Source organism: Lichenostomus cassidix, chromosome 3 (assembly GCF_008360975.1).
Source record: "Lichenostomus cassidix isolate B80296 chromosome 3, HeHo_3.0, whole genome shotgun sequence".
Lineage (NCBI taxonomy): Eukaryota > Metazoa > Chordata > Aves > Passeriformes > Meliphagidae > Lichenostomus > Lichenostomus cassidix.
In genome coordinates this window covers 11,477,687-11,499,792 of record NC_139483.1, presented here as the reverse complement: position 1 = coordinate 11,499,792, position 22,106 = coordinate 11,477,687, and the positions used below count along the sequence as shown (strand labels likewise).

Genomic DNA, 22,106 nt, shown 5'->3' with positions numbered 1-22,106 from the left:
CTGGCAGGATGAGAGTGGCCCCAGCCTGAGTAAGACACAGGTGTGCTCCCTTCCCTAACTGCAGCACAATGATTTTCCCACATCACCCAGCCCACCCAGGGGTTTGCAGGGATTTTCCTGAGCCTATGGCCACCATCAGCAAGCAACAACTTGAGGTCAGGCAGTGAACACCTACAGCTAAAAAACCTGTATTTATTCAGAGACTATGTCAAGTCCAGGCCTGCTGGAGCAGCAGTGCCCTGTGTCCTGCTGCCCTCCAGCCAGCACCTCTCACTGGGAGCTTGACAACCCAACAAGCAGCTGCCTCCAGCCCTGCACCTGCTGCCAAAGCAGGTGCAGTTTGAGCCTGGCTCCCCCACCGATGAATGCCCTGCCACCCATGGAGACACTGCTACACTGCCCACAGCCATGGGATTCAGCTTTGTCCCCACCAGGAAGTCACTCTGCTATGTTCCCAGCAGCCACAACGCACTGCTGACATGTGAGGGACCTGGACAGAACCCACCACCCTCCTGGCTGAGCAGAGTAGCACTTCCACCAGGCTTTTGCTTGGGAAACTGCAGACACTACTTCCACCCAAGCTCAAAGGAAGAGGGCCCAGGAGGCATCAGAAGAGCAGGCAGGTGCCTGTTTGTGCCTGTTCTCCAGTCCCAGCTCTGCTGAGCATTAGCAGGCCGCAAACTTCTGCTGGATGAGTCTGTACCTGAGCAGCTCCTGCTCAGAGACTGACGGCTGCAACCTGGCAGCAGCCTGCAGAAAGTCTTCCATGGTCAGGATCAGAGCAGAGCTCTCAGTATCCAGCCCTGCATGAGAGAAAGAACAGGAATGGGCTGAGAAGAGGAGCAGCTGGCAAGATCCAAAAGCCCACTCTCCAGCCATCAGAGACTGCAAGAAAAACCTGCATCTCTCTCCTTCCCCCTGGGGCCAAGCGCTGGAGGTGAAGATGACCACATCTGCAGAAACTGCCTGCCTACCACTAACCCAGAGCCCAGTGCTGTGGTCCCAAAAGGGATCTTCTCTCACAGCCCAGCTACCAGCAGTGATAACTCTCCTCTCTGCCCCTATGCTGGGCTGCTCCAACACGTGGAACAGGTAAGGGCAGGGCTCCTACCTTCCTCGATCCATTCCACCTTGCGTTTGACAGCGCACATTATGGCATCTGAACACAGGGCGTAGATGTCTGCTCCTGTCAGCTGAGCTGGGCATTTTTCTAGGATAGTGGTGAGATTCACAGAAGGATCCAGTTTAAACCTGCCAAGAGAGAAAAATGCAGGTGTAAAGGCCACAGACAAAACAGACCAGGAGAGCTGTGGCAGCCAGTGTGATAAGGAACAAGCACAGTAACCATGTTTAGCCACTTCTGGACTGTGCTCTGCTTGCTCAAAAAAAAAAAAATTAGCAAGTTTGTTTTATTGGTTTTTTTTTTAACAGTCACCTCTCTTTAAAACATCCCTGCAGCAAGGCCCTCTTTCCTGTTAAGCAGGATCAAAGGAAACTTTAAATCACAGAACCACAGCACAGCATGGTCTGGGTTGGTTGGAAGGGATCTTAAAGCTTATCCAGTTCCAACTCCCCTGCCATAGGCAGGGACACTTTCCACTAGACAAGGATGCTTGGCCTTGAGCACGTCCATGGATGGGGCATCCACAACTTCTCTGCGCCTCTCTGGTTCCAGGCTAGGAAGCATAAAAGATGCAGAGATCAGTTTTGGAGCCATGGTGCAGGATGAACTCTCTAGAACACCATCTGTTTACGCAATTGGTGTTTGACTTCTCACCTAGATCAATTAAGCGCTCCACATGCCTGAGAACAACCTACAGCCAGGGTTGGGTGAGAACATGGTTAATGACAGTACAAACCACTGTAACACCAAACCATCCCATCAGAGCCACGCTGCAGACAGTGAGCCTCCTTCAGCATGACCAGCATGCTGCTGGAGGGCACGGCCAAGACACAGGGTGAAACAAGCTGCTTGCAGCCAGCTCACGTCCTCACCTCTCCTACTAACTTATGGTCACAGGCAGAGGTGATCTCAGCCATCCATGACAGAGTCCCTGCAGAGGCAGTCACAGCCACTCACCCAGCTGTGGTGGGTGGTACTTCTGCACCTGAATTGCAGGGTTTGCTTTTCTTCCTCCAGAGATGCTCTCAGGAGCTCAGAGCAGCTAGAAAAGCAGCCAAACACTGCTGCTCAATGATTACACACAACCAGTGATTGGAAAGACACACAGATCACAGCCTAAACATCCCTGAGCATCACAGGAGGAGAAGCAATGAGATGAATGGAGCTGCCTTCACGCTTGGATTGCCAAACAGCAGGGGAACTCCTGCAGGAATCAAATGGGAGCTTCCTGTCCTGCAGCTGCACTGGGATCTCCTTGCATGATTAGGATCTGGCTGAGCTCCTTCAGAAGAGCATATGGGCACTGTGGCTGGGAAACTCTACAAACCCCTCCACTTGGACAGGCAGGCTTGAGCTTCTCCCATCTTTTAGAAAAACCAGTCCTAGTTCTGCTTCTGGAAGTTGCTCTGTCCTTCTCCCCTACCCGCTGGCTGTGGTTCATTGACCTCAGGTGCTCCCCAGCGATCAGACATGAAGCCAAGATGGAGCATGCTAAGCAAGAGCCCCAGGAAGGTTGGGACCCTCTGGAGGGTGGTGGGAGGCTGCTGCAAGAGGACAGGGTCACTCACTTCCTGGTGACAGCACTCAGCACCTGCAGCTGCGACTCCCGGTCCTCGCTGATGCCCACGTAGACCAGCTTGTCAAACCTGTCAGCAGAGAGAAGACAGCTGAGAACAGGCCAAAGCAAACCTGCCACAAGTGCTCAGCCCTGTGCACCAGGAGCTGAAGGGTGGCCCTGGGACAGCTTCTTTTGCTGCCCAGTTTGTGGATGATACAGAGCCCAGGGGGAAGCAGTCGATGTGCTGCAGGGCAGGGCTGCTCTTCAGAGGGACAGTGGCAGGCTAGAGAAATGGACTGACAGAAACCACAGAGGGTCCAACAACAGCAGATACAAAATCCTGCCCCAGGATGAGCAAATCACAGGCTTGAGGACTGGCTGGGAGGCAGCTCTGCAGAAAAGTCCCTGGGGCACCAACTCGTGCCACCAGTTTTGTGCAACAGCAGGTCCCTCATTGCCCTGCTGTGCTGCTGGGGCACTAAGCAGAGTGGTGGGGGCAACAAGCCGTGGTATCTTATGCTGCTGCTACAGCCACAGGCACTTGCCTCCTCTTGGCTTCCTTGAGCCAGGGGCAGGGGGCTTCATAAACAATCTCTGTAGAGGGAGCATGGTGGGGACACAGTCCTGCTCACCACTGCCTGAGGAGCTCTGGGGAACTCCCCTGGAGTGAGACAGGGTAGGATGTGACATACCTGCCTGGCCGTAGCAGAGCTGGGTCCAGGAGGTCAGGCCTGTTGGTGGCTCCAATGACAAACACCTCTCTGGTGGAATGAAGGCCATCGAGCTCTGCGAGGAGCTGTGAGACAACTCTGCAGGGGACAAGACAGGATGCTCACAACTAGGCTTTGGCAAGTCACTCACTGTTCTCCTTCAGCCTTCCGAAGGAGGAAGAAGTGAGGCCAGTGGCAGGTCCATTTCTTGGACTTCAGCTCCTATTTCTCTTCCCTGAAGGGCCCTTACACAATCATCCAGACTTCTCCACTAGCACAGCCAGTGTGCATGTGAGCTCACTGCACAGTGAGTCCAAACCCCTGGTACCCAGACTACTTCTGAAGAGGAAGACTGGATGGGGACTGTCAGTTTAGCAGAAGAGGCCTAGGGAAAATTCCCCTGTTTCTGGGTATGTCTAAGCTGTACATATTTTGCTTCTACCGAAAGCAGCTGAAAGGTTTCCCACCACAGGGAAACAGCAGCTAATAGGAGGACAGCATGGCAGGGGTGTGAAGGATGACCTTGGAGAGGCCAAAGGGAGCACTTGGCAGCCACAGAGGCAGATGGAGGAGACTGTCTTAACCAAATGTTTGCACAAGCTTGGGCAATCGTGAACCTGAGGCAATGCAAACAGCAGTACCAACACTCAGAGAGAAGAGACAGGCTGTGCTGAGAGCTTAAGGGAGCAGACAGGGGAAAAAACAGAGAAAGAGTGGTGGAATGGACTCTGCCTTGCAGGGCAATCTCCTGCACCACCTACAGCTGAGACAGGAATGCTGCTCTCTCAAGGACACCTGATGCTCACTCACCTGTCCATGACACCCCCTGAATCTCCACTTCTCCCACGACTGGGGGCCAGGGAATCCAGTTCATCAAAGAAGATAATGCAGGGAGCAGCTGCCCTGGCTCTGGCAAACACTGTGAAGAGACAGCACAAAAGGTGAAAAAGACCTAGAGGAGCAGTCAATAGCAATAAGACCTGCTACATTCCCAGCAGGAAAGAGCTGTGGATGGAAACCAGATGCCCACTGTATCACCACCAACTGCTCCTGCCTGAGTGGCTCAATAGAGTGGAAACAGGCAGCACCTAGCAGGGTGGGCACCAAGGCTCAGCCGTGTTTCTGAGGGGCTGCTGTCCCACCAGGAACACCAAGGGACAGGAGCAACAGGAGCAGAGAGAGGAGGATGCGAAGCTGCAGCGAGGCAGGGAACGGACTGGGTGTAGGAGACAGCTGGCTTCAAGTCCTTGCTGAGAGCTCTTGGGAGTTGGAATTAGGGGTTTAAACACCACCTCCTTCCCTGCAGCACTACAGAAAAGCCCCATCTTCCCACATGCAGGAGCAGGATGCACATCCTCACCATTGCGCACGTTCTCCTCGCTCTGCCCAACGTACATGTTGATGAGCTCTGGCCCTTTCACACTGTGGGGCAGGGAGAACAGGAAGCCAGTTAGAAGACACCCATCCCCTGCCAGAAGGAAGTGAGTCCCATTGCGTGAATCCCCCCACTTTTCTCACCTAAGGAATGTCATGGCACACGTTGTTGCCACAGCTTTTGCCAACAAGGTCTTCCCTGTCCCTGGAGGCCCGTACAGCAGCAGACCAGAGCGGCACACACCCAGTGACAGCAGCTCTGGGTGCTCCAGGGGCAACTGGATAGTGTCCAGGATCTCCTTCTTCACCTCCTGCAGCCCACCAACGTCTTGCCAGGACACTGAGGGGATCTGCCAGGAGAGGGAGAATCCTTGTCAGCACTTATTCCTGAATCCCAAGCATGCCTGGGCAGCACTTGCTCCAGTATCCAATATCCACATTTCCCCTCTTCTGAGCTTTGCAATGGGGAAAGCAAACCGTACAAACACGTCCCCAGGCATGCTGCACTCGCAGTATGCACCTCATCTCCAATCCTCCACTGCACCTCAGATCATCTGTCAGCAAAAATACCCCAGGGAAAGATCTGCCAGGGTTGCCTGCAGCTTTGAGGGGAGAGAGTCCTGCTGCAGATAGCCTTTGGGATGGATGAGGGAAGGTAAAAATAAGAAAGAACAAAAAATCAAAAAGAAACCTGAACCTTGCAACTGTAAGTGACTTGTGTTAAGGGCACCTTATCCCCCAGGGGGGTGAGACTGTGCAAGGGCTTCACACTTTGCAGAGCAACAGAACCTGGGCTGCCAGGACCTCTGTGATGGCAAGGAGAATGCAAGGGACAGAGATCCTGTAGGACAGTGTATGGAACACCCACTGCTTTTGAAAGGGGGGATGCAAGAACAAAGTCTATGTATGCTCACAAGAAATAGATAGGGATGGGGTCAGCTGCAGACATGTGAGGGGTCATGGCAAACAGAGAGAAGAGAACAAACCTGAGATGGCTGAGCCAATGCCTCTTGGGTTATTTTGTGCTGAGCAAAATAATCCCAGAGCATGCTGCTGCTCTGCTCATGGCTTTATGAATAGCTGGAATGCCACAGCCTGTATGAGATCCTCCTGAGAGTCAGAGTAGTTCTCCTGGGAACGTGCAGAGAAAGCAAAGCCCCACAACACTTCCCCCCAGCTGCTGGCTGTTGGTGCCAGCACAAGTGGGGAGTTTAAAAATAGGCTAGGGCAAAACTCTTCCCCCTCAGCCAATTTGCATCTCCTTCCTTCACTTCTTGAGATAATGTTATCTCATTTTATTTCTTCAGCTGTCCAGCAAGACCATCAAGAAAATCATGTAAAACAAAACAAGGATTTTCAGAAAAAACAACACTTTTAAAGCAAAAGGTCATAGGTCCTTCTGCAGTTACAATGAATGGAAGAGCTGCCCTCTCTTCTGCACTTTTGCTTATCCTGCCTCACTAGAAAAAGTTCAACAGACATCAGCACAGGAGCTGGAACTGCAGCAAGGTTGTTTTCAGGGGAGCACATTGTAAGTCTAAGACATGGTGCAGACTCTGTTAATAACATGAGATTTGGAATCAGTTCTCTCTAGAAGGCTCAAGCTGTAACTGCAAACAAATGTGTGACTAACCAGAAAGTGCAAGCAGGGAATGGAAAGCAATGTATGTTAAGAGTATCCAGGTCTGCTAATGGGCTTTCTGACCACAACCAATTACTAAGAAATCAATAAAGGAATGTAAAATGCAAACAAAATTAGCTCCCATTCACACAGCTCACTGCTGAGCATGCTCTATGGTTATTTGTCTAACAGCAAACTTGGCAAACACCTTAAAGCAGAGCTCACTTCATGAATTAAGTGGGCAGCTGGGGAAGATGCCAGAGGAACTGCTCCAAAGCCAAGGCTTCCTGTCCTGTGCTGAACTCATTTGCACTCACAGGCATGGAAAAGAGGTTCTGATCACTTTGCTTGGTCCTAACACCATATTACCTAGTAAAACCAATCACCCCAAATGCTGCTTCCCCAGGTGCTGACCTGCCAGATGCAGATCACACCTCTCCTGGGAAGCTGACTCTGTTGGATTTCTCAGATTCTCCATGCCACTTTCCCTAAAGTTTTCCAAAGCTCTTGAAAGTGTCTGTCTGTCAGAAAAGGCCATGCCAGCCCAAGCAGCATCCAAAGCCAGGGATCAAGTCTAAGGCTTCTCACACATGTGGAGAAACTCCCTCACCAGCCTGTGCCACAGTCTCTCTGTTCCCACAAGCCAGGTGGCTGAGGAGAGTTCAGCGAGGCAGCCTTTGCCCCTCAAAAAGCTGAACTGCACAGCTGGCACCCCTCTGGCACCAGCCAAGTAACTGGTCTGCAATTAGCACTGCAAGGGCTTCCCTGACAAATTCAAACCAAAGAGGGTGACTATCATTAATGGGGGAAAGCCCAGAGGACTGTTTCCCACTGAAAGCTGGAATGACAGAACAGAAAGCAATGTTCCAGGGCATAGCCCTGCAAGATCTGCAACAGGCATCTTGAGCCAAGAGCTCTGCAGAACCCACTCCCTCCTTGTTCCCCAGCATCCCACCTTTGGGGCTCCCACTGCCTGTGAGTGGGCATCATGCAGCTGGTCCAGTGCAGCACTAAAATCTTCCTCAAGCACTGGGAACCCAGCAGTGCAAAAATCCCTCTCCACTTCTTCACTCAGTCCACCTGGAAAACTGGTGAAGAAAGAAAAGGAAAGGAGTCAGGCTCTGCTCCACTACTGGCATCATCAGGCTGGCTGCAGCCCCTGCCCTCCCCACCCTGTTGCCTGTGCTACCTCAAGGCCTGGATTCGGGTGACAGCAGCGCGGCTGCTGTGGGACAACAAGGCACAGAAATCTCCCAGCACAAAACCCTGTGAACATGGAAAAAAAGAGCATCAGTTCAGTCCCTGACCACAGCTCCACCTAGGCCATAAAAGGTATGGGGAAATATTCCTGGCAGAGCTGTTCTTTGAGCCTCTGGTTAAAGCCTCTAGATTAATTTTTTTTTTTTATTAGCAGACCTGAACATCAGCCAACACCTCTGCAAAAGGTGTGAAGTCCACAGGCACTAAAAATCTGTATTTAAAAGCTGATGTCTGAGGACCACGATTAACCACTGAAGAAGTTGACTGGGCTGTAGGAACTAGCCCCTTTCTCTAAGGCCAGCTAGGGGAGATTGGCCCAGCACTCCCAGCCTGCCCATCTCCACATGCTGCTGTGGTTTCACTCACGGCAGTCCTGCGGGCCAGCTTGGACAGGCTCACTTCTTTGCCCAGAGGCAGGCTGGCAGTCAGCATGCTCAGCATCAACCTCCTCTGCTCCTCTGAAGGGGCTTCGATCTTCACCTCATGAAGGAAAGCAGTCTGCACATCTGTAGGAACATTCTGGGGCTTGCAGGTTGTGCCAATCACCAGGACAGGGTGGCTGCTGAGAAAAAGGGGACAAATGCATGGTGTCATTTCTGTGGAAGTACCCTCTGACATGGCCACCACACATGCCAACTCAATCTGCAATGGCCAGGCCATTGGCAGAAGCAATTACCTCAGATGCCCACAACAAACGTGCAGGGTCCATACCTCTGTGCTGGGTCTCTGTCCAGGAGCAGCTGCCTCAGAGTAGCAATGACCCTGGCATCCTCTCCGAGCCCGTCTCGGTCTCTGCCAAGCACTTCAATGTCTTTCAGCAGGAGCACACAGGGCTGGTACTGCTGGGCCTGGGTGAAGGCCACCTGCACTCTCTCTTCTGTGGCTGCACTGGTGTCACTGCACAAACTGACGCAATCGACCTGCCAGACACACCACACAACACAGTTGCAACATGGACAGCTGGGGGGCCTGGGACAACATTTCACAATGCTTTCTGCGGGCAATTCACAGCTCAGAGGAGATCAAAGTGGCAATTTCCCAGATTTACATCCAGGTTATATTCATAATAGGCACATTCAGGATGCCTTGGCTGTTTCTTGCTTCTCTGCAGGAGGTGAGGTGGGCAGGAAGATCGTATCTGAAAATGGTGATCTATATGGATTTATGGTATACGCAGAAATATGGTGTATTTCTACAGATATAGATCTATATGATCTGTATCTGCAGAAATCTATATGGTTGATGTCACGGGTCAGCAACCTAAGCTGGAAGGGACAGGAGAGCTGTGGAAGACAGGGAGTACAAAGTATCTTGCAGAACAGTGCAAAGGGTAGAGGAGGAGACCCAGGAAACAGTTCAACCAGTGCCACACAGGCTCAAAGTGCAGGAGGAAGGTAAAGGTGACGAGTGTTTGGGGGGAAGTTATAGCTGGCGAGAAGCCCAGACACTGTTTACAAACCAAACACTTGAAGTCATCCAAGGGGAGAGATGACAGCAGCCTGGGAACAGACAGTGCTGCCTCCTGGTGCTGAGAGGTTGTGCACGGAGAGCCAAACCATCTCTGGGATTCCCTGAGTTTCATCCTGAGAGAAGGTAGCTTGGAGCAGGGAGAACATCTCAAGATCCAACATAAAGGGTAAGGACAGGGACACAGAGCAGAGGAACTCCTGTGTTCCATGTACCATAGAAAAAAAACAGGAGTTAGGGGTGTGGCAGGCCTAATGGCAGCAGTATCTGTGTGCAAGTACCAAAAGGCTGAGAGAAAGGACCAAAAACTGTTGATCAAGTGGTGGAGATTAGAGTGGGGAAGAATTACTGTGTCCTGGTAGGATAGCAGACACAACAGTAAGAGAAAGGGGAGAGCAGGCAGAATGGCAGTGCAAGCATTGGAGTCAGTGAGAAAGGGAGGGGAGAGTGCAAAAGCTGGAATAGGAGAGTAAGATGGACAGCAAATCTCTCTGGCTTCAGTAGTGTGGTAGTCCTTAAAAGCAGCACACAGTGCTAAAACCAGAGCTGTAGCCTTGCACACACACCCCAGAAGAACCTGAGGCCACCTAACAGGACATGGCAGTGACAGAGTGCTCCTAAATACATCCTAAACATGGATCTGAAGGCCCTGTGAAATCCCTGCAATCTTGCATTGGATCCCAAGAGCTGTGGCACATCTGCAGAAAAAACAGAGCTCAGCACCACAAAGGAACAGGCCAAGTCAGTATCTACCTCCTCCACTGACCCAGTGTTACAGCTTTACTTAGAACAGAACAAGAAAGGAGTTTACTCTGAAACAATCCACAAAAAAAGAAGCAAGCCCACGACTTCCTTCCACAAAAAGAGGAACCTTCCAGCCCTATTCTTTCCATTTTTTTCTTCTTCCATGTCCTTTCAAATTTTCAGAAAGTCTCCTAGAAAAGTCCCCACATGACTTCTAATCCTCTCATTTTTGCAAACATAACTCTACAGATTCAAGGAAATGAAAGCATTTGTGGGATACTCCTGAACTGTCAGAGTGAACAAAAGAGTTCTGAAGGAAAAGAGCATTTTTAACAAGTCAGTGAAGACTGTCTTGGTTCCCAGAACCTTCTGTGCTGGACAGAGACAGGTGCTAGACCTCATTTGGCCATCCAGGCACCTACCACTCCCATCAAAAGGGATTTTCCCAGTCAGATGTAGTTTCACAACAGTAGATTTCTCATCCAAATATTGTTACCTACACAGAGAAGCATCTCCTTTAGCCTGCCTGCTCTCCTTAGCTTCATCTGACAGTCCCAGGTCTCATCCTGGCACAGAGAAAAGTAAACACCTTCCATGCTCTGCTGACCACTGAAGCTCTTGTGAAAAACTCTTTCAAAATGACCTTGTAAAAACTTGTATTAAACTCTCCCCGAATTCTTTCTTTTTCAAGCTGAAGAACCCAATCAGCTTTTCACCACACAGAAACTGGTCTAGACCCCTGATCTTCCCCAGTGTCCTTCTCTGATTTTTTCCAGTTCAGTTTTATGTTTTTGTGATAGGGAGACCAGACACATGCATGATATTCAAGCTGTGGCAAGACAGCTTGGATCTGCACAGCAACAGCACCTATTCTCAAGTTTGTTTCCTAAAATGTGACCTGATTTTTGATATTTGTGGAGAGCAGAGCACAAGTTTACATGAAGCCATTGACATAAAACCAAATTCTTAATACTGACAGTCAGCTTGAAATATATAATTTTCCACATAAAACCAACTACAGTGACTACTGTACTTCCATCTACTTCCAACTACTTCCACCTGCCACTTCACTGCTCTTGGCAGGGGTGTGATGGTGAATGTGAACACAGTTACAGGGCAGCTCTTTTACATGCCAAGAGGTTTTGAGCCAGGTCTGGTATACATGCTGACATGAAACCAAGGGCTGCTTCTTTGCCCACTCAACTGAAGACCTCAGCATCTTCTGTGCCTCGCTTTTCAACATGCCTTTTGCCCGACCTGTGCAAGGACAATTGAAAACAAATATCCAATGCCACTCCAATTCCTGCCTTCATCACCTCTCCAATTTACCTCAGTATTTCAGTTCCTGCCACCCTCCAGGGTATAGTGTCAGCTCAATGCCCTGTCAAATGACAGAACATTACTCTGCTGAAACACAACTGCATATTGTGGTACTTGTAAAGTACATCAGCCTGACAGCAATAATAGCAACACTCAGAGAAGAAAGGTACAAGTGCACCCCCTGGACAAAGAGATCTCTAAATTACTGATTCTGGAGCACTGGAGGGTACATTCCAGAGGAAACATCTCGTCATGCTTATGCTTGAGCTGCTAAACTCAGCATACTCAGACTCCTTTTGTCTGCATGTGCACATGGAAGCAGCTCCTGGGTAGGCTCGTTTCATGGCTGCAGCAGGGGCATTGGCAGGGCTGACTTAAAAAACACTTCCATAATTCTGTGTATGTTGTAAATCCACCAATCCACTGGCCACAGGAGGAATTACCTTGAAGAGGTGGAGGTTGAGGCAGCTACACACAGCTCTGACAGCCATCAGCTTCCCACTGCCGCTCGGCCCCGAGAGGAGAACGCTGCCCACGCTGCTCAGTGCATTTGCCCTGCAACAGACAGGGAGTTCTCCCTGTGGCCATGGTCCCCCCTCTTCCAGGGCTCAATCCAAGGAGTTCTAACTCACCTACAGCTCAGGTGAGGCCGAAGAGCATCACAGAGCTGTTTCACGACGTCAGAAAGTCCTGCAGGAGACAAACTGCTCCAGAACTCATTGCTGTTATAGGCTGGGGCAGATGGGACAGTGCTGTTCGTTGAACCCACCTGTGAGAAAGGGAAAAAAAGCACCCAAGTAAAAGCAGGTGACAAAATCTGTCCTGAAATGTCATTTTCCAATGGCAGGAGGCACAAGCCTCCACAGGTACATTAGTCATCCACAGTGCAAGCTCAGCCTCAGATCTCCTGTCCACCCTCCCTGCTCTCTACAGACATCTCACCAGATAGAGAGAAGTGTTCTGGGTGTCCACCAGGTAACCCTCAGACTGCTCGCCTTCCACCATGCCTACAACCTTCTTCACCTTGAAATAAAGCTCTGGCCACCTAAGGGAAAAACAAGCACCCAAAATTGCTAAGCCAAGATCTTGAAGGGAGGAACAATATAAATGTTAACAAGAAGCCAGCTGAAAAGCACAGGTAAGCAGAGATACTCTTGTCCTCCTGCAGTATCCACAAGGATCAGCCAATGTGAATGTTGGGATCATGTGCTACTGTGACCACCCTGCCCCTGATACAAAGGGGACCTTCTCCCATTTAGCACAACTGTTACACAGCCACCTGAGCAAAAAACAGAAAGTTATTCTAACAGGAACTCCAAGAGCTTATATTCACATTCTGTCACAAGCTGAGAAGCCCAGCTTCCATTTTGCCTTCTTTATGTAGCTCTGACTGTCTTCACGCCACCCCTTCCTCTTCATTCTTTATCCCCATCAGCTGCTCTAACTCTTAGCTGCAGCCCCCCATAATCCAACAAAAACATTACCCTCTTCCCAGTATATTAAGAGACAGATAAAACACTAAAATCCAGGGACAGATCACAATGGAATAAACTGTCTGATTTCAAGAGAGTCAGTCATGGCGAAGTATCTCTGCTCTTCTAGTGTGAAGTAAGAGAGTCACAGTTTGTTGACACCTACCTTAGGAACTTGTCTGCATTTAGTTCTATAAACTCAGCATTTCCAAATGTTGGAACACAAAGAATGTCTCCCTCCTGGACCAGCCTACAAAACAAACAGAATTTCACCAGTGAAAGAGAGTAAATCCTTCTGGTTGTGTGCCCTTCCTGCCCTGCCTCACAAGTGTTTTCACAGAAAAGAATGTAACTATTCATACTCACTCCTTGTCTGTAAATAAAACTATCAATAGCCACTGAAAGATTTGGTGTACACCAGATGGAATCAAGTGTATCCCGATTACTAAGGGGAGGCTTCTGGGAATGGTATAGAAGATAAAGGTCATTAGAGTGTCTCATTCAGACAAAATCTCCACCTTATCTACGCAGGAGCTGGCTATAATTCCAACAGACAGCCTTGACAGCCATATGAAAGATGCTCGGAAGCAGGTGTCGCACAACAAGATGGCAAACACATCCGGTTTCCAGACTACACAGCTGAAAACTGCAATTACAAACACGGCCCACAATGGAAGTTTGTGGGAAACACTTGTGAGGCCTCGGCACTGGATGGTGGCTCATGAGGAAGGAGACTTGAAGATGACTTCTGAAGGACAGGACAAGAAGTGTTGCATCCCAGCAGAGCACACTCGTGACAGAACAATGCAAGGGGATATTCTAAAACTACACAGCGCCTGCACTGGGGGTATGGGTATCTACATCCCCAGTGAGTGGCACCAACACACAGAGGATCTCATGAGTCTGTCCCGCACAGCTCACCGTGGCGTTTCGAAGTGCCTGTAGAGCACATGGTCGTAGCTTCCCAGGGTGCTGTAGGCCGGCGAGCAGACGATCTGCAAGTGCAGCTCCCTGGCGAACGGGGGCACAGACAGCACGGACCGGCTGCCCTTCCCATCCGCGGCGCCGGTCCTTTCGTACCTCTGCGGAAAGGACGGGGCGCCCCGTGAGGCGCGGCCGCCGCCGGCCCGATCCCCGTGGTGCCCGGCCCCGGCTCACCTGCAGGCGGAGGTGGGCGGCGGCGGCGGGGTCGCAGCCCAGGTTGAAGGCCAGGGCCGGGGCGAGCAGCGCGGTGCCGTCGGCCAGGCCGCGGCGGGCGGCCCGCGGGTACTCCCAGGGCGGCGGCCGAGCCAGCAGCGCCGCCAGGTGCTCCCGGGCCGCTCCCTCCGCGCCCACCCGCACCCACTCGCCCTGGAACAGCCCCAGCGCCAGCAGCCCGCGCCGGCTCACCCACACCTCCGCCCCGCCGCCGCCGCCGGCCCCGCCGGGCACCGCACGCAGCCGCGGGCCGGCGGCGGCGACAGCGAAGCGGGAGACGAGGGGCGGCGCGGCGGCGGGGGGCGGGCGGCCGCGGGCGGTGCCCGGCGGGGCGGGCGGCGGCGGCGGGGGAGCGAGGGCGGTGCGCGTCCCGCTGCCCAGCAACCCCTGGAGCGCCGGGCGCGCCTCCAGCACCAGCGGGCCCGGGCCCGGGCCCGGCCCCGGCAGCGCCTCGCCCCGCCGCGCCAGCACCGCGCCGCCCGCCAGCCTCCCCGCCCGCCCCGCCGCCCCCAGCAGCACCCAGGCGAGCGCCGGCGGGCGCCGCACGGGCCACACGGCCACCCGCCGGCCGGCCGCCAGCCCCAGCCGCCGCAGCAGCGCCCCGCGGAGCCACAGCTCCGCGCCGCGCCGCCCGCCCGCCTCCAGCGCCACGGCGCTCAGCAGCACCGGCTGCGCCCCGCCGCGCCCCGCCGGCCGCACCGCCAGCACCAGCGCGCCGCCCCGCCCGCGCAGCGCCGCGCACAGCCCCGCCGGCGCCAGCAGCAGCGCCGTGGCCGGACACAGCTCGGCCGGCGGGGCGTCCAGCGGCCGCAGCACGGCCACCGCCATCGCGCCGCCGGCAGAGAGCGCGGGGCGGAGCGCGCTGGCCGCCCCGCCCCGCCGGGGCCGCAGAGCGGCGGCGCAGAGCTGCCCCGGGCCGTGCTCGGGCGGCTGCGCTCTCCCGCTCGTTCTGTACCGTGCTGGCGGCAGCGACACCCGGTGACGCCGGGACCGTCCTCCCTGGGCTCCAGCAGCCAGAGCTTGCGGACGGTGGGAAAGAGGGGGGATGGAGCCAGAAAGGCAGGCGAGGCGTTTGCTGCTCCACTCCCACCCGCGAGCCTCACCGCAGCAGAGTGTGGGATGGCAGGAAAATGGCACTTGGAGCAGAACAGAGTGCCCTTGGCAGTGCCAGCCTGGGGAGACTTTTCGGGCTGAATATGTGCATTTCGCTTATAAGGATGCACCTGTAATAGTGGTAGTGCTGAACTAACCTAGGAAATCGTAGAATCGTAGAATAGCCTGAGTTGGAAGAGACACATAGGATCATTAAAGTCCAGCTTATGTCCCTGCACCGGACAACCCCAGTAATCACAGAGGATGCTCGAGAGTATTGTCCAAACACTCGCTGAACTCTGTCAGGCATGGTGCTGTGACCACTTCCTTTGGGACCCTGTTCTAGTGCCCAGCCACCCTCTAGGGGAAGAACCTTTTCCTGATATCCAACCTAAACCTCCTCTGACACAGTTTCAGAGCCATTCTCTCGGGTCTTGTCATTGATCACCACAGAGAAGAGATCAGTGCTGCCCATCTGCTTCCCCTCGTGAGGAAGCTGCAGACTGTGACAGGGTCTCACCTCACTCTCCTTCAGGCTGAACAGACCTGAACAGCAGTGCCTTCAGCTGCTCCTCACAAGGCTTCTCCTCATTTGACCCTTCATCATCTTAGTAGCCGTCCTTTGGAAGCTCTCTAATAGGTTTTTATATCTGTTTTACGTTGCAGTGCCCAAAACTGCCCTGAGGACTCAAAGTGAGGCCGCAGCAGTGCAGAGCAGGGTGGGACAGTCCCCTTCCTCAACCAGCAGGCAATGCTGTACCTGCTGCACCCCAGAACAAGATTGCTCTGTACCTAGAGCAGTCTGGACAAATCAGAGCCTCTGATCAGCACCTGTGCCCTCTGCCAGAACCCAGCTTGTTCTGGTACAGAGATTGCTCGAGTTGGGGGTACAAGACTGGAGTAATGAAACACAAACCCCGAAAGATTCTTTAATTCTGCATCCACAGCAGACATCCAGACGCCCCCTCAGGTGTCTGTGGGAATCAGGGGAAGGAGTGAGGCTTCCAGGTGCCTCTAGGGCTCCAGCCAGCCTTCCCCGTTCCTGGACGTTCCTGGGCTGCTCGCCGTGTCCCATCGCCCTGCTCCACACGAGGGAGCGCTTGCAAAGCGTTCGGTCTGAAAATCCAGCCTGCGGCCGAAACGAAATGACACAGTTAGAAATTAACATTGCTAAAGCTGTACAGAAAAAGGCATCATGGAGATGCTTCCACGAATGCAGCCCTGCAGTCTTCTCTGCTCTGGGCCCATCACTAGGACACACTCATCACTTCCTTGCAGCCCGTGGTTGCCTGACAGCTTCCAGTCAGTGAAGAGATCTGTGTGTGCCAAACGCTGGCTTTGAATTTACTGACTCCTCTTGCCTGGGCCACATGGAAGGGATCTCCTGCCTGAGCAAGCCCAGCACTTGTGGCTGAGGGACCCCAGGGCCCCTCACAGAGGGAAGCTCGTGGCAGCCACGCCCTGATGTGGTCACCAGGATGGCTGTGGGGTTGCACATGGGCAGCAGTGATGTGTGCAAGTGGCAGCCCTTGACTTACATCAGGGTTTCTTCTTTTGCACTGTCATAACTGACCCAGGCAGGAGCCATGGCTGGATTTGGCTGCCACTGGTCTCAGGATGGAACAAACCTGAAGAAACAGGAGTAATGTGCTGCTCCAAGCAGAGTGACTTTGGAAGACAGTGAACACTTTCCTGCCAGGTTTAGCACAGGCAGCTCAGAGATGAGTGACTCCCTACTCCAAGGAGTGCACCACCAGACCCTGTCACCAGGAGCTGAGCCTGGAGAGTCACTGCCATCCAGCAGCATCTGTACCCCACAGTTCCTTCCCAGCACACGAAAAGTGCCTTGGGCCAGTAGCCCTCCTCTTGGCTCCTCCTTCCCAGCGTGTGGTGAGGGCTGGGAGCCCACCAGGCACTGCCAGGAGCATGAGTGGCTTGTGCCCCGTGCAGTGCTAGAACTACAGTGTCTCCCCTTGTAGCACTTGGGGTGGTGACGTGCTTGCTCTCACAGCACTGCAGCCAGCACAAGGCAAAGAGCCAGGCCATCTGCACGCAGGCAGACCAAAGGAAAAAAAAAAAGGATTGCAAGCATCCAGTGCCAGCGTGGCACAGCCCAAATAAAAGGTTTGCAGATGCTGCTCAGGCAGGATTAGGCCTCCAATGTGCTAAGTCTCGGCTCTCAGTGAGCCTAATTGCTGCTGCAATAAGCCCTGGCTGGTCCTTTTCTGAACCGTGCTCCCCACAGCCCCCCCAGCAAACTTTTTTTTTTTTTCCTGCAAAGCTTGTATTTGCCATGCATATGTTACCCCTCCCCCTGGCCGCCTGGTGGGGTCTGGCCAGAAAAAGGAGGGGAAAGGCAGGAAATCTGCACGTGCCACTTATTGCTCTGCTCTTCCCAGGAACTGTCCCACCACTCTCCCCCTGTCCAGCACAGCCTGTGGCTGCCTGTGTGCAAGCAGCCAGGCCCAGCGGCAGAGGGAGGACCAGGTGACAGCATCAGTACCTGGCTACACACCGCCTGAGCTGTATTAGGAAACTTTCCAAATGGGAATTACTCAGATTTTAATAAAACCTTTTGATAATTTTCCATTATGTTTTGGCTGGTGGATGAAACTGGAGGTGTTCCAGGAGAGCTGTCAAGGTATGTGCATGGGCCAGTTCAACAACTGCCACAAGATGTGTCAAAGGAAGGTATAAATTGCAATGCAGAGCATGAAAACCAAAGATACACCACAATTTTATTTATGGATGCGTAATAAATAAATGGTGGACAATACAGGAAGAGCCACATTCAAAAATCCAGATTACTAAAGTGCTTTTCGACATAAATATAGGGCAACCAAGAAACAGCTCTGACATTAACACTTTTTACAGACAATTACAAAATATCTTCTTATGTGAATTCACAAAATTGTTTAATTGCTCCAGGGTACTATGGCTTGCTTTTCAAAAAGGTCTGTTCTATCATGCATAGTGTGACAAATGACATTCAAGAGTGTACAAAATCATTGCATAAACAAAAACGTCCTTACCCCCTTCTCCGAAATATGAGTTAAGGAAGCTACACAGTGTAAATCCAGTGATAAGGCTGCATTGGCAGGCCAGATCCTCAGGAAGTATAATCCTGCCTGTCTGTCAGGTTACACCAGCTTGAGGATGAACCCTACCATGTTTAAAAACCCTGCTGCTCCTCAAGGTGGAAGAATTGTGTGCTCAGTGTGGAAGGACTCACACACGGGCGCTTGCGCAGGGGTGGAAGTGCTCAGAGAAAGGCGTCTGTAAACTCCTGCACCATCCTTGCACCTGCATGTTGGAGGAGGGAGCAACTCCTATTGCGTTGCTCCTCTTTGTGCTCCTGGCTAGCTGGGGAAGTGTTCCCAGCCCAGAGGGGAAGGGGGCTCCTCCCCAGCAGCAGTCGGTGCTGACCACAATGCGCTCCCATCCTCGCACTGCTCTTGGCCCCACTGGGACTCCTCTGCCACCCTCCACCCTGGCTCTGCTGAGAAGTTAACAGCTTGAAAGTGAGGGGACAAGGGGATGTGTGTGCCCAGTTTTAAAATGCCCTGAATTCAGATAAAAGTTCTGTTATTGAAGAAAAATATATATATATATATCAATAAATGAATAAATATTATGATCTCGCCAGGATGCTGTGAGGTCTGGCCTCCTCCGGAGCAGCCCAAGCTCAGTGGTCCCTGTCGTTCTGCTCTGTGGGGGTGTCCCCGTTGATGTACTGCCTCAGCACACCCCTCTTCTCATGCTTGGCTGTCCTGGAGAGGTCTATGGCTGTGTCCTCCGAGTCTTTTGCAGGCCCAAGCTTGTTGGAGCCCCTCTGGGAACTGGCCTGCTTCCCTTTGAGTTCCTCCTCCTCCTGCTCCATTCGCCAGCCATCTGCCAGCTTCTCTTGGCTCTCTGCCTTCCTGCTTACCTCCATGGACTTTTTGTGCATACCTTGCAGAAGGGAGAGAGCAAAGCCAAGGGCGCTGGTTGCTTATTTCTGCCTGGGACTGTTCAGAATCCCCTCCTGCATTCCTGCTGCTTCCTTCAGTTCTCTCTTGCATCCCAAGGAAAGCTCTCTCTACCAGCCTTTCCCGACCCAGAGCCCTGCCACCTGCTCTCTGCAGCCTGAGGGGATGGCTTGTGGCAAAATTAGTCCATACCTCCCCTGTAGCAGGGAAGGCTTACAGGGAGATGTGTGCTGTAATGACCCATTCCAACCTAGATTTTGACTGTGTATGAGCAGAGAGTAGCTCTGAGGTAGCATTAATGTCATCTTCAGTTTAGGGGCGGATGGTGGTGACTTCTTAAATGCCTTACAACTCCCACTCTGCCTGCTAGCACTACAGAGTGATATCCACCCACGTGCAGGCATGTGTCTGACCCAGCAGTAAAAGGTCTTCCTTTTCCTAGCTGTTCTTTGCAAGGAAGAAGTGGAAAACCCTGGGCACTTGGCAGCCTGCGTACAGCTCGAGGCCAGGAGAGGCCCCATTCCTTGCTGGAAAAAGGCGAGGACAGCCATATGAAAGAGGCTGAGCCCTGATCCCCCCAGCAGCAGCCCAAATTCCCACTCACCCAGCAGCCACGGGGCGCAGGATCCCACGAGCCCGCTCTTGGCAGAGTTGATGATGGACTCGGGCAGAGGGATGGAATGCCTCACCATGGCCCCGTAGAGGCCGTACTCGGCCATCACGCTGCTCCGGCCCCAGCACTTCTCCCGCTTCCGCCACTTGGCTCTTCGGTTCTGAAACCAAACCTTCAGGGGTAACAGCCAGGAGAGCACGGAGGGGTGGGATTGGGGAGGAGACAGCCCCCGTGGCCGGGTGTCCAGGGCCCATTGGGAGCAGGGGAATGTGCATCCAGGGCAAAAGGCGGGCCGTGGGGGTGTGTGGAGGGGTTTGGGGGTGTGGACACAGGGTGTGGACACGCAGGTGGCACCGGGAGGGCAGCCAGGGTGGCGTGTGGGGAGGGGTGTGAGGGAGGGCACACACGTGGGTGTCAGAGAGGGGAGGGAGGGGGGGAGAGGGAGCACATGTTAACACGAGGCTGATCGTGACACAGGAGGGTGATCCCAGCCAAAGTCACCCTACGTTCCACCTGCCCGCAGGGCCTCCCTGCCTGATCCACGAAGCACCAGCCTCTCCAGAAAAAGGGCTCCATAATACAGTGACAAACAATAACAGGGCACTCAGGTCCCTCTCTCCACCCCTTTCCTGCCTTTGAAAGTTTGAGGGGTGTAGATATAACCAGGCTGCTGCCCACACCACCACCTCGTTCTAAAGCTACTGGGCTGTTCCACAGTGGAGCAGGATGAGGCCCTAAAATGCCATGCGTCCCTCAGAGGGACAACCTAGTGAGCAAGCTCCTGTGTCACAGCTTGGCCCAGCAGCTCTGAATTGCTCTCAGCTCCTGCCCGAGTGGGAGGACAGAGCCAAGTTGCCAGCAGTGAGCAACTGCTGGGGCCAGCTCAGTCCCCTGGTTCTGCATGTCCATTTGAAGGCTGTTCGATGCCAGCGGGCAGAAGCTGAGCCTCCCCGCAGGCGCCCTGAAGCGTTTCAGTGCCACCACGTTCCCACCACCTGCACTCACTGCCACAGAGCAGAGGAGATTGCCGGGTGCTGGCAGCCCGCAGACTCGACAGAAGAGAGAGGACCGCTGCAGCCACCTACCTGTATCCTGTCCTCCGGCAGCTCTGTCTTCACGGCCAGCATCTCCCGGGCATAGACGTCGGGGTAGTGCGCTTCGTTGAAAGCCTTCTCCAGCTCCTCCAGCTGGTGAGCTGTGAACACCGTCCTGCCGACAGGAGAGAGCATCCTGTCACACAGTCCCGACCCTTGGGAAAGCAGAGGCTGGCAGCCCCCCTCGCGTTGAGGTTTTCCTCCGGAAAATCCTCCCCCCACCCCAACTGCAGCCCTCCCCTTTCCTTCTTTTCCTCCCTTTATTCCCTTTGGGGATACCCACCGCCCCGGCCTGGGGATCAGAGGAACGGCGGGAGGATGGTGGCAGCAGAGAGGCGGTGAGAACGGGGACAGCCCGGCTCTACCTGTGCCGGCGTTTCTTCCTCTTGATCTGGGAGGTGGACATCTTCAAGTCGCTGGCGTCCCCAGACAGGCTGTCCTCATCTGGCAGCAGCATGCGGGAGGGGAAGAGTCACGTTCCTGTCGAGAGCGGGGCAACCGAACCCAGCTTCCCGAACACGGTTCCGGCCGCCCGCGGAGAGCCGGCCCGGGGCAGCGAGGGGTTCCCTCCCACGGCCGAGCCCGAGGCGCCGCACCGGTGATGCCATCCCGGGGCAGGGGGTGGGAGCCCGCACTTGCCGGGGGGTCGAAGGCTCGGCATCCCGGCGGGAAGGGCAGCACGGGAGCCGATCGCGCACCGGCGGGAGGATGCCGGCCGCGGCCGCAGGTGCGAGGCAGCCACGACAGCGGCTCCGGACGGGGGGCCCCGTGCGCGCCTGAGCGGCCACCCTCGACCCCGACCCCGCTCACCGGAGATGTTCTCCTTGTGGCGGCGGGCGGCGGGAGGCGGCCCGGGGGGCGGGCGGGGGCCGCGGGCGGGCAGGAGCGGCAGCGGGGCGGGCAGCAGGCACGGGGCTCCCGGCCCCCCCAGGCCGCACAGCAGCCCCAGCCCCAGCCCCAGCGCACCGCCGCCCTCGTAGCCACCGGCGGTGGCGGCGGGAGGGGGCCCGGGGGGCGGCTGCAGCTCGGCTTCCAGCCCCAGCAGGTCGGTGATGGCGAAGCCCTTGGCCCGCAGCCCCGCGCCTCCCGGCCGCGCCGCCGCCCCGGGTGTCACCGGTACGGGCACCGCCACCGGCCCCGCCGCCGCGCGTCCCCCCGACGGCTCCGCCCGGCCCGGCATCGCCGCCGCCGCCGCCTGGCCCGGCCACCACCGCCCGCCGCCCTTTTTATCGTCCCGCCGCCGGTCGCGGCTCCAATCACACTCCAGACCGGCGGGGGGGGCGCTCCCAATCCCCGGATTAACGGCCCCTGTCCGCCCCCCCGGCCCGCACCGGCCCCGCGCCCCTCCCCCGGCCCTCCCAGGCCACCGCCCGGCCCCCCGCCGCCCCCTCTCGCCGTCCCTCCCTCCGTTCCCCTCGGCCCCCGCCCCTCCATCCTCACCACCCCCCTGCTGGGTCCCCTGCGGTCCCACTCATTGCCTTTCCAGGACTCCC

The 22,106-nt window shown here is 54.6% G+C and overlaps 2 protein-coding genes across 3 annotated transcripts; both read right to left on the bottom strand.

Moving 5' to 3' along the window:
• Positions 1-172: 172 nt before the first annotated feature.
• On the bottom strand, positions 173-14,708 carry PEX6 (peroxisomal biogenesis factor 6). Of its 2 annotated transcripts, none has more exons than XM_085054511.1 (17): positions 13,808-14,708; positions 13,571-13,731; positions 12,816-12,899; positions 12,120-12,222; positions 11,810-11,946; positions 11,621-11,732; positions 8,358-8,566; positions 8,013-8,208; positions 7,576-7,652; positions 7,342-7,474; positions 4,910-5,115; positions 4,752-4,813; positions 4,202-4,310; positions 3,374-3,490; positions 2,692-2,769; positions 1,112-1,251; positions 173-803 (listed from the first exon to the last, which is right to left on the bottom strand). In XM_085054511.1, the coding sequence occupies exons 1-17, from the start codon at positions 14,672-14,674 to the stop codon at positions 667-669; spliced, it is 2,928 nt and encodes a 975-aa protein (XP_084910637.1). In that variant the 5' UTR covers positions 14,675-14,708; the 3' UTR covers positions 173-666. The 2 variants fall into 2 exon arrangements, with proteins under 2 accessions (XP_084910637.1, XP_084910638.1); XM_085054512.1 differs by having other exon boundaries at positions 8,013-8,205.
• A 2,956-nt stretch (positions 14,709-17,664) lies between these two features.
• Positions 17,665-21,869, bottom strand: VSX1 (visual system homeobox 1). The gene is made up of 5 exons (XM_085054509.1): positions 21,424-21,869; positions 20,979-21,057; positions 20,605-20,728; positions 19,511-19,691; positions 17,665-18,889 (listed from the first exon to the last, which is right to left on the bottom strand). The coding sequence occupies exons 1-5, from the start codon at positions 21,791-21,793 to the stop codon at positions 18,624-18,626; spliced, it is 1,020 nt and encodes a 339-aa protein (XP_084910635.1). The 5' UTR covers positions 21,794-21,869; the 3' UTR covers positions 17,665-18,623.
• Positions 21,870-22,106: the final 237 nt, after the last annotated feature.